Genomic DNA, 11,870 nt, shown 5'->3' on the forward strand with positions numbered 1-11,870 from the left:
ACTTATGGGACTTATTTTAGAAACTTGATGTCACAAACTTTCTCTTATTTGGTCTCTGTATGATGTAATTATGTCATTTTATAATCTCTGTTCATTCAATCAATCATTGTGAACTCTCTTCTAATCGCTCACTTCATTGGCCGTGTTGTACCAAGACATATTTACATGGAGTAAACAATAACATCAGTTAACCAAATCAAAAAATATATTATACAGAGAGTGGAGACAATTAATAAAAAATCTTAAATTTTTTTTAATGGATAGTTTACGTAGGTATTGTTGTAAGCCGTCGCAACGCACGTACAACTGACTAGTTTTATATGATACACCAATCTAAATGTGTGCTGGACTCCGGTACTAAGTCGAGTGACACTCCATTTAACTGTCTCCTCAAATATTTGAGAATTTTTGGTGATAGATATTTTAGTCCAAAATCTCTCACCTCTTAAAATAGATCTACGGAGACGAAAATAAAAAAAAACTGAAATTAATTAATAGAGGTAGCCTTGTTCATTCCACGGCATGTCGATGATGGCAAGGGTTCTGCTGCTGTCGGTCCAGTAAAATACAGTAACAACAAGAAGGATGCTAGGGCACCCTGTGAAAACAAAAATAGATTGGTCCGTCGCGCCATCAAGGTCAGCGACACGGCCCACGCGGACCCTACTCTTCTCCTTGTTCCGTGAGATCCGCGGTCGCGCTCTACAACGGCATGATCCGGGGTTGCGCTTACCATGGGGCCGCACGAGCGCGCGCTGGAGCTGCTCGCCGAAATGCCGCGCCGCCGCCGTGTCCGTTTTGTTTTTCCCCATAAGAAATAGAATATCCAATCGAATTGTCAAGTGCTACCTGATTTGAAAATGTTTTTCCCTCTAGGATGATCTGATTTCAGATCTCACCAGAAGAAGCACTACCTGGTTATTGGAATCCAAAAATTTTTATGTACTGTTTTGATCAGTGAAATTCACACTTCGCTAGTCCAACAAGCTGACAGGAACGGGTTCTAGACGGATCGGACGGCACACGATAACAGCTGCCGGTGTCCCGGACCATCCTGTCCATCCCTCTATAAACGGAGCCCTGTCCAGTTGTGATCGAGACCCCTCGCAACCGCCGGCCGATTCGAGCAGCGCCCCAGCAGCCTCTGCTCCGCTGCCTCTGGCGACCGCCGGAGCCCGAGGAGGAGGAGGAGGGAAGATCTCGCTCGATCCAAGGAGGTGAGTACAAGATGGTGAGCTCCTCGTCGCCGGTGGTCAACGTGTACCCGCTCGCCAACTACACGTTCGGCACCAAGGAGCCCAAGATGGAGAAGGACACCTCCGTCGCCGACCGCCTCGCCCGTATGAAGGTCAAGTAAGTGCGCTCCGCCCGTGCTCGGTTCGTACCCCCTCCGCCGCCCGCACCCCAGACGTTAGGTTTTGTTCTCTCGCCGGAAACCCTAAACCCTAGCGCTTCAGACCACAAAACTACTTGCTTGGCTTAGGGGGTGTTTGAATGCACTAGAGCTAATGTTAGTTGGCTAAAATATAATTAACTAACTAACAAATATTACCTCTGTTCGTTTATATACGTCGTTGGTCAGTTCAATTTTGAACTAAATGGCGTCATATAAAAAATCGGATGGAGTAGTACTGGTAGCTAACTATTAGCTAATTTGCTAAAAATATCTAGTAACTAAACTATTAGCTAGACTTAGTAACTAAACTATTAGCTAGACTGTTTAGATGTCTTGAGCTAATTTTAGTAGCTAACTATTATCTTAAGCGCATTCAAACATGGCCTTATCCCCAAGCTGGCCCAGGGAGTTGCTTGGACTGGAGAGTAGTAGGCAACGTTGCTGAGTCTATGCACTGCTGGCAGCTACGTTGTTGCACGTTCCCGAATCAATTCTGTAAATTACTTGAATGTGATATGTCATGTTAGATAGGGTCATTTCTGTAAATTACATGAATGTGAAATGTCATGTTAGATAGGGTTTCTTGCATATTGTGCATTTGTGTGTCATACCTCCTTGAAGGGAAAAAACTTGCTGATATATGACAACATAGTTTTGAGGTTGCACTTTGTTGCTTTATTTATCTTCTTTGTTGAAGTTTTCAGTTGAGTGGAAAGTGTATTAGGTGGTGAGTAGCAGGGTTTTACACTACTTTTGGATAATAGCAGAGGCAGACATTTAGAATGTTTTAATTTTGAAATTAGGACATTCCCCTGCTTGCTTTTGGCTGTGTTTATTTCAAGTAGGCATCATTGGATGGCTGTTTTGTTGTCTGCAGTGGGTTAATTGTACCAGCATAAATTGCTAAAACCTGGTTAATTGCTCCAGCCTTTCATGTTTTAGTTGTTCTAGGACGAATCTTTCTAGTCAATCATTTTATTATCATGAGGCAATTCTTTAATTATCTGAGCACGCCACAAATAGCTTTACCACACGACTGTATCTGTAAAGGCAATGGTGTAGAGTTTCATCAGGTCAAGTACACCAGAAAGGAAGTCAAAATTTTAAAATGTTTTTTCATTCATTTGTTTGTAACAAACAGCATGGTAATTCTTCTGATAGGGGTTCATACTCCTGTGTCTTAACTCTTAAACAGTGGGCTCTATATTTATCTCTCTTTAATAAAACATTCAAATTTTCAAAAGTCAGGCTCACTTGGTAGTTAAGTTCTTGTAAGCTTGTTCCATCCAATGCATCGTAAGTTAATCGCTACTCACTTCTGTGTATGACAGCTACATGAAAGAAGGAATGCGTACAAGTGTTGAAGCAATCCTATTGGTACATATCTTCTTCATCAGCATTTCCTTAAAAGACTTTTTTTAATGAGATGTCAATTGTCTTGTGAATCTAAAGTAATTGGCAACGACTAATATGCAAGCAACCATTAGGTTCAAGAGTGCAAGCATGTATTTTGGTCCGTTAGATCTAGATCCATCTGCAGATGCAATCTTGGTTTGTTAGTTTTTTTATAAAGCTAGACGAGGTGATGGTGGAAGGGTTTAAGTTCTAAATATGACACACGGTTGGATCTAGATCTAACGTACCAAGATTTCTGTTTGCATGCTTGCACCTAATGACTGCTTTCATATTAGTCGTTGCCAAAGTAATTTATGATAGTTAGCCAATTAATAAATTTTCTAACTTGAAAAGAAAACCTAATACCTTCACTTGGCACTATCCTTATATAGGTGCAAGAGCACAACCATCCTCACATACTGCTCCTGCAAATCGGTAATACATTCTGCAAACTTCCTGGTGGACGGTTGAAGCCTGGAGAAAATGGTGAATATCTGTGCCCAATTTCTGTCTGATCCATCCCAATGCTAATTCTATCTAGTTATGTATAGGTTTACTGACTCATGTGACTGGACTGTTGCTTGCAGAAATCGAGGGTTTGAAAAGAAAGTTATGCAGCAAACTTGCTGTGAACTCGCCTTCCTTTCCACCTAACTGGCAGGTAATGCATTGAAGCAAGAGATATGAGAGAGTTTGTTATCTGTTGGTCATTTAGTCATGGCATATTCGAATATGCCATAATTTAGTTGTATCTGACCGTTTTCTAGTTTCTATCATGCTGAATGATAATTATCTACAGTGTTGCCTAGAAGATCAAAACCTTTCCACCCCAACATATCTGATTCATATAGGGTGATTTAATGCTAATCTAGAGAAGGAGAAAATGCATCACATATCCAGACTTTTTGCTTTCCTGTTTCCTCAAATCGTCATGAGCTCGCTATTTGTCTTCCTCCCCGTTGCCCTTCAATATTTAGAGCATATCATACCAAACTTATAGCTTTGGCTGTTCTTTATTGGGGTATGCATAAGTGCAAACATTGGTATGGTTGTTTTTTTTTGCATATTACCAGCATCATAGGCTTCAAGATATGACATACGAACTGGCATATCCTCCTTGCTTAATGCGATGCTATCTTTTTTCATATCTTCTACTTCACATAGAAAATTTTGTGTAGAAGTATCATGTATTTAGGTAAATATGGTGAACTTTCTATTAGAACCCGTTTAGGGTTTGGGGTTTTCCCCGTGTAGTTACTCTCTCACCTTGTTTAATGGGCCAAATCCAGTTAAATCAGTCTATTAATACAACACCCAACCCTACCACAGGGTTAGGGTTTCCCACATGGTGTAGAGCTAGGTTATTTTCCGCCCACTTCTCTATCTCCCTCCCACCCAGCCGTCGGCTGCCTCTTCTAGCCATCGCCCCAACCCAGCCGTCCCTGGCTCCCTTCGCTCCGGCCGCCGCCCTCCCCGTCGGCGAGCCCTGCTCCTCGGCGCATGGTGGCCTTCCTCCCACCCCTCACTGGCATGAACGGCCTAGGCGCGGCCGCTGACGTGGCCCTGACCGCGGGCGTCGCCGACCTGGTCGCCACGTCGATCGACCCGGGCGTGGCCATCGCCGCCGCGGCCCTGCCCGCGTGTGCCGCTGTGCTGGTGGCCTCCCTCAATGCGGTCGACCTGACCGCCCCTGGACGTCATCCCCGACCAGCACCTCTTTGCCAGACTCCTGGCTGCCCCCCTGAGCGTCGGCCCCTCCCTGGCCGGCTTCGTCCCCCGCAGCGAGCTCGTTGTTGGAGGCCCCCCCTACATCGTCGGCCTCGGGCCCCTCCCCGACGCACCTCCTACGTCTGCCGCAGCGCAGCAATGGTGCCGAGGCTCCCCTCCGGGCTTTCCCGCCCTCGCTGTACCCGCCTAGAACGACATCGTCGCGTCCTACACGGCGTTCGCCACCGACTCCCCGCTGGTCGCCGCCATCGCCACCATCCAGGCCGTCGTGGCTGCCTCGCAGGAGCGCCAGCGAGCCGCGTCCCTCGCCCTGGAGCACGAGCGTGCCATGGGCGTAGCCTTGACTGCCCAGATGGCCACCGCGCAACGTCTCATCCTCGCCCATCCTCCGGTAGACCATGAGGCTCCTCCGCTCACACCCGAGGCCCCCTCGCCCCTGGACTCGACGCTGACCACATCGCCGCTCTCCACGCTCAGGACGCTGGAATGCACAACATCCGGTCCCTCATGTCTATTGTGTTGGACCAGACGTACTCCCACTACCCTCATTGGCGGGGCTAGGTCCTCACGCTTCGGCGATACGCTCTCGCCGACCACGTCCTCGACGATCTCGTCGCCCGCCGTTCCATCATGGTGCCTGATGGACATGGTTGTCCTCTTGTGGCTCCACGACACCATCACCGTTGAGCTACAGGACATCATCCTCGACCAGGCGGACACTGCTCGATAGGTGCGGCTCGCTCTCGAGGGATAGTTCCTCGGGAACCGGGATGCTCGAGCACTCCACCTCGACGTCCAGTTTCACCAGTTATCTCAGGGGGATCTCTCCGTGGGGGAGTACTGTCGCTAGATGAAGGGAATGGCAGACTCCCTCCGCGACCTCGGCGAGCCGGTCGCCGACCGTACCTTGGTGCTGAACCCTCTGCGTGGCCTCAGCCCCCGCTACGGCCACCTGAAGGCTCTCATCAAGAGGACCGTGCCCTTTCCCACCTTCCATGCTGTGCGGAACGAGCTTATCCTCGAGGAGCTCACCATGGTGACCGAGGCACCCGCTCCGACCCCGGCCTCGATCCTCTACATCGCTCCTCCCAGCGGTCAGGCGCCTTCGGGGGGGGCAAGCCCCTCGCCCTCCGTTGACCGGGGCTCCTGCCCGCCCTCGGTCCCCGCGGCCCCTCGTTCAGCTTCCACCGCCGACAAAGGTCGTCGCTCCTGCAAGGGCGGTCGCGGGGATGGCGGCTCCCCCGGGTTGGTCCCTCCGGCCGGGGTGACGGCCATGCGTGGCCATCATTCTACAACCCCTAGACCGGGACCATCTCCATGTGGCCAGGCCAGGCCCCGAGTGCCTCCCGTCCTTCGGCGCCGGCCCTGCTGACAGTGCCTCCCTACGACGTGCCTCTGTCGCCTCCCTATGGCGTGCCACCGATGACTCCGGCTCCGCCCTAGCTTCCGCCCCCGGGGACCCCCACCTCGAGTCCTTGGTCCCCGCTGGCTAGAGGATGGTACCCCGCCTCCCTCGCCACCGCTTTTAGCACCATGTCGATGGCCCACCCTCCTCTAACTGGGTAGTCGACTCTGGTGCTTCCTACCACACCACCCCCACTGCAGGCACGCTCTCTCGCTCCCATCCCCTCCATTCCTCCCATCCCTCCTCGATCGTCGTTGGAAACGGTTCCAGTCTGTCGGTCACCTCAGTAGGTGCCTCGGTTCTCCCTGGGCCATTATGTCTCAACGACGTTCTCGTAGCCCCTCATATCACTCATAATCTTATTTTTGTTCGTCGGTTCACCACCGATAACTCTTGTTCCACTGAGTTTGACCTCTGGTTTTTCTATGAAGGATCTGGCCACTAGGATCCCTCTCGACCGCTGTGACAGCTCGGGGCCACTCTACATGCTTCGGCCTTCCTCCACCGGCGTGTCTTTGCCTCCCGTCCTGGTCTCCACCACCTCCTCCACCACTTGGCATCGTCGTCTCAGCCATCCAGGACCCGACTTCATGACCAAGTTTATCAGTAGTTTAGATCTTTCATGTAGTAGGGGACATTTTGAGGGTCTCTGTCATGCTTGTCAGTTAGGCCTACATACTCGTCTCCTATTTACTACTTCTAGGGCTGAGTAGGCTTTTGATCTGGTTCATTGTGATCTCTGGACCTCCCCTGTACTCAGTTTCTCTTGTTATAAATACTATCTGGTGATTTTGGATGATTTTCCCCATTTTCTTTGGATTTTTCCTCTTCGTTTGAAGTCTGACACGTTCACCACCCTCATACACTTCTTCGCCTGGGTATCCACCCAGTTTCGTCGACCGGTCCGTGCCCTGTAGTGTGACAATGGCCGCGAGTTCGACAACCACGCCTCCCGTTCTTTCTTTCTCACTCATGGCGTCCAGTTGCGTCTCTCGTGTCCCTAAACCTCTTCCCAGAACGGTCGGGACGGACACATGATTCGCACCACCACCAATATGATCCACTGTCTTTTCTTTCGGGCGTCTCGCACTCTCTCTGCCAGCTACTGGTCAGAGGCCCTACACATAGGGGTGGTAATGGATCACGATCCAAATGCTTCTTCACAATTTGTTAGGGCCCTAAATTATTTGTAGTTCAAAAATGAATAGAAATAGAGTCTGATCCTTAAATTTTATAGTCTAAAATTTAGGGTCCATTGTCACCCCCTACATGCACACAGCCACACACGTCCTCAACCGCCTTCCCTTGAAGGCGGTGAGCCACCCATACTCACCACTAGTCTTGTACGACACAACCCCCTCCTACGACCACCTTCGCATGTTCAACTGTGCCTTCTATCCCAATACTTCTGCCACCGCTTCCTATAAGCTATCTCCTCGCTCCACTCGCTGCCTCTTCCTTGGCTACTCCCCTGGCTGTCTTGACCTTGTCTCACACCGCATCATCATCTCTCATCACGTTATTTTCGACGAAGATGTGTTTCCCCTTGTTGGCTCCTCCTCACCCACCGATCTTGACTCCCTCCTTGAGTCTGATCCGGTTACCCCTCCAGACCAAGTGCCCCGCCTTGCGCCGTTGCCCGCGCCACGCGCGGCCTTGATGCCTCCGCTCGCGCCGCTTCCCGCACTGCGTGTGGCCCTGTCGACCCCGCCTGTGCCACGCGCGGCCCTGTCGCCCCCGCCTGCGCCACACGCGGCCCCGTTGACCCGCCTGCGCCTCACGCGGTCCTGTCGACCCTGCCTGCGCCACATGCGGCCCCGTCGACGAGCGCGACCCGCTTTGCCGACCCTGCTTTCGTCTACCACCGTCGCGGGCGCGCCACTACCTCGTTGCCCACTGACCCGGGCTCGTCGACAAGCGTGGGTCGCTTTGCTGACTCCGTCGTTGTCTATCACTGCCGCAAGCAGTCATGCCCGTGGCTCCTGAGCCTCTTACCACCGGGTCGCCATCCACTGCGACCCCGGGCACGTCCACCCAATGGTGACTCGGTGCGCCGTCGGTGTTCTCCGCCCTGTCGACTTGCTGATCCTGGCAGCTGATACGACTGCCACTCCTCCGGACGCCAACCTGGTCCCCTCCTCCGTTTGCACCGCCCTCACCGACCCCTATCGGCGTTGCGCTATGGAGGAGTACGCGACCCTACTGGCCAACCACACCTAGGCCCTGGTGCCGTGTCCACCAGGCACCGACGTGGTCACCGTCAAGTGGCTCTTTCGCCACAAGCCGACCTTGGACGACTCCCTCGACCGCTAAAAGCCCCGTTGGCTCCTTCACGGCTTCACCCATCGCCCCGTAGTGGACTACGACGAGACCTTCAGCCCTGTTGTCAAGTTCGCCACCATTCGTGCCGTCCTTTCCCTCACCTAGGGATGACAATTTTACTCGCTGGTTTGGGCACGAATTTTGACTCGTGGGTATCGCCTGCAACCGACCCGTGATATATCGGGTTGGGTACGGGTTTTATTTATTGCCCACGGGTTACCCGTGGATATCCGTAAGGAGTAAGGCCCAGTAAACTCCTCCCTCTCGGCCCATCTAATTTCCGACCTTAATGCTTACCCCTTTGTCATTCGATACTCTGGTCTCTCAATCCCTACCTAATTCCTTATCGGCGGATCGGCCTATCCTCCTTTTCTCAAGTGGCCGCCCGCGCCGGACGCATGCCCACACCTCGCCACCACCGCGTCGTGGCTCCGCAACTAGGATTGGGCGCCGGCGTGCCGCGCTGGCACCTGTGTCCTGCGTCGTCTCCCGGGCTCCTGGCTAAGCCCCGTGCCCGCGTCCACTTGCCCTTGCCTCCATTCCGGCTACACAGCGTCGTCCGCCGCAGCGGTGAGTCTCTTTGCGCCACGCCTCCAATCCTCAATTCCGTGCTGTTGGTGCCAGTGTGGGAGCTGTCAGCTGTTTACCATGTTTCTGTTGCCCTGGCCGGCTGGCGCTGTGTTGGCGTGTTACCAAATCACTATTGTTGACGTGTAAGCGTGTTGCTCAGTTGTTGTGTGCCTCAGTGCATGACTACCTGTGACGGTGTGGCTGGCGTATGCCTACTTGCCTAGTTACTGTTCTGTTGTCTGTTCAAGACTTTGAACTTTGAAGACTGAACTTTGAACTGTGCTGTTGTCAGTTGCTGTGTGCCTCAGTGTAGACTTGCAGTTTGTGTTTATCTATTTATGTGAACTGTGAAGTGTCATCTAAGTTTGTGTTACTAAGTGTTGCGGACTTTGCAGTTTGTGTTTGCGTGAACTGTGAAGCGTCATCTAAGTTACATAATCTGTTCCTATCACTATACCCACGGGTACCCGATACCCGACGGGTACGGGCACGAGCACAAAATTTTACCCGCGGGTAGTCACGGGCGGGTATAAGTAATCCCGTGGGTATAGTCGCGGGCGGGTATTTGCTATACCCGATCCGAACCCGACCTGTTGCCTTCCCTACCCTCGCTCTTCAGGGATTGGGCGATCCATCAGCTCGACCTCAAGAATGCTCAAATACCTAGACTTATGCCTGACTGGCCACAGTAAATATCTGGCTACTGTTTCTGTTTCCTGCCCTACATGTTGTTAAAAAATATCATATGATGCCTTCAAAAGGTTTATCTAGGGCAGCATAAATATCGTCCCTTAGTTTAAAAAGGTGTAACATGCTTGTCACTTCCAGGTTGGAGAGTGCGTTGCTGTGTGGTGGAGGCCGAACTTTGAGACTGTGATGTATCCTTACTGTCCTCCACATATCACTAAGCCCAAGGTACATTGTTGCTTTGGGAGCATTTTTTACCTATGCTGTTAGGATCATAACTGGAATGACCAATTTGTTGAACAGGAGTGCAAGAAACTTTTCATTGTTCACCTATCCGAAAGAGAGTATTTTGCTGTTCCAAGGAATCTGAAACTGCTTGCTGTTCCACTGTTTGAACTCTACGACAATGTTCAGGTAATGTTACATTCATAGCCTGGTTGTCGATGATGTCTGGCAGAAATTTTGGGAACCTTCACTCATCCATTGAGTTCTCAGTTCTAGGGAAGGGCAGCAAATTTTTATTTTTTAAAGTAGAGATTCTACAGGGCATTATTGTTTTACCTATTTTTGTTCTGATTAACCTCGTTTGTTTTCTACTACTTCCGTTCCAAATATATGTTACTTTTTTTTGAAACTCAAACTCTAACTTTGACTAAGTTTGTAGAAAAATTCACAAACATCTACAACATAATTAGTTTCACTAAATTCTCCATGAGATGTGTTGATAGTACATTTATTTCAACTTGTATATGTTAGTGTGTGTGTGTGTGTGTGTATCTAAAGGTTTGGTCAAAGCTAGAGAATTTTGACTTGGTATAAAGCTAAAGTGACCTATAAACTGGACCGTAGGGACTCTCTTTGCGCTGTCAGTTCTTTAATCTACTACATCACTCTGGTTCCAGCAACAGAAGTTTACTTTTTTACGTAACCATTTATATATAAGAAATCTGCATTGCTAGTACGATGATTGAAATGCATAGTTTATTGATATTCGGACTTACTCTATTCTCGTGAGCCTTTCCAGCCATAACTGTGGTACATGGTTTTCCTTCTTTTGTTTGGCCATAGCCAACGGGTGTTAATTTTGTATATTGTGCTGTGCTTTCAAGTTTCAGGAATTTGTCAAGATTTGTTTCTGAAACTTGTTTCCTGTACATTGATGTGCAGAGGTACGGGCCTGTCATCTCTACCATCCCGCAGCAGCTTTCTAGGTTCCAGTTCAACATGGTTAGCTCTTAGGGTGATGATACAAGAAAACCAATGTGGCCAAGGCAGCTCTTCGGTTGCTGAGCTAGCTGATCAACGTACCCTGACTGATTTTATTTCATTGTGCTGGATTTTTTTATATAGACTACTACTATCTAGACATGCATTTCTGATTGTATTGTTGTTGAATTATCCTGTTATGTCGCATCCCATGGGCAGATCCAGTCTAGGATATGTACACCTGATAACTTAGTTAAAAAAAAGAAAAGAAAACCGAAGGTAGTGTGTGTATAGATCGTACTGTAGTATGCATGTAACCGGATCAGATCCGTTTTCAGGTAGATTGCTCTAGGTTGGGTTATTTATTGCATTAATTGCACAAGCTAGATGCCATGTGTACTATTGTCGAAAAGGGGTTGCAGGTCAACCTTGCGTAGATGTTAAATGCAGTCTCAAATATTTTATCCGAAGGTGTGTTCTAGTACTGGCATGCCATTGATTACGTCATCCAAGCATATGTTGTTGCATCTTATATGTGAATAGCCACATGGTCTGAACTTAAAGTTTCTAGAGGAACAAGTTCTTCAGATGATGCTGCATCTTACCCGTTGGAGTTCTTAACTGTTCCAGTTGCATTTGAGCTCGTTATTTTCATCATCCTCTTCCCATATTGCCATGTTTCCCCTTGAGAATGAAGTGCGCTCCGCATTTTCCAAGTACTCCACAAGAGAGCTAAAGAACATTCTCAACAAAGCATTTTTACCCAAAAAACAAACAAACAAACCAGATTTTGGCTACAAAGGGCCTGTTTATGGGCTGCGACTAACAGGTTTAACTGACTTTAGGTGTGTGTTTGGTTCGTAGTCATAGTTGTTGCGAGATTTTTCTGCTGCAGCATGAGTGTCACTCGTCAATAACTCAGTGTGTGGCAAGATATCAAGATTCTCTTAGACGTGTCAAGTTGTGGTAGAGAGTTTGAGGTTCTAACCTTAGGCAAGTGTGATAAAAAACATGTAGCAATTTGTGGCACTTTAGGCATGCAACCAAACATCGGAATTGTTGTCAAAGTCATGTTGTAAATATTGAGGTGCTGTCTGGTTCACATATTTATAACTTGATGTGTAATTGATAACGTTACATCATGTTTGTTTAGTTCTATCC

General features: G+C 49.1%; 1 protein-coding gene across 3 annotated transcripts; it reads left to right on the plus strand.

Moving 5' to 3' along the window:
• Nucleotides 1-473: 473 nt before the first annotated feature.
• Nucleotides 474-11,216, plus strand: LOC100273812 (uncharacterized). 3 transcript variants are annotated; one of them, XM_020547549.2, is made up of 8 exons: nt 474-638; nt 995-1,353; nt 2,728-2,773; nt 3,184-3,277; nt 3,379-3,452; nt 9,645-9,731; nt 9,807-9,917; nt 10,671-11,216. In XM_020547549.2, the coding sequence occupies exons 2-8, from the start codon at nt 1,229-1,231 to the stop codon at nt 10,740-10,742; spliced, it is 609 nt and encodes a 202-aa protein (XP_020403138.1). In that variant the 5' UTR covers nt 474-638; nt 995-1,228; the 3' UTR covers nt 10,743-11,216. The 3 variants fall into 3 exon arrangements, with proteins under 3 accessions (XP_020403138.1, NP_001141685.1, XP_020403139.1); NM_001148213.1 differs by having other exon boundaries at nt 534-1,353; nt 10,671-11,094; XM_020547550.3 differs by having other exon boundaries at nt 539-1,353; nt 10,619-11,216.
• Nucleotides 11,217-11,870: the final 654 nt, after the last annotated feature.

The sequence above is a fragment of the Zea mays genome, chromosome 2 (assembly GCF_902167145.1).
Source record: "Zea mays cultivar B73 chromosome 2, Zm-B73-REFERENCE-NAM-5.0, whole genome shotgun sequence".
In the NCBI taxonomy this organism is placed as follows: Eukaryota; Viridiplantae; Streptophyta; class Magnoliopsida; order Poales; family Poaceae; genus Zea; species Zea mays.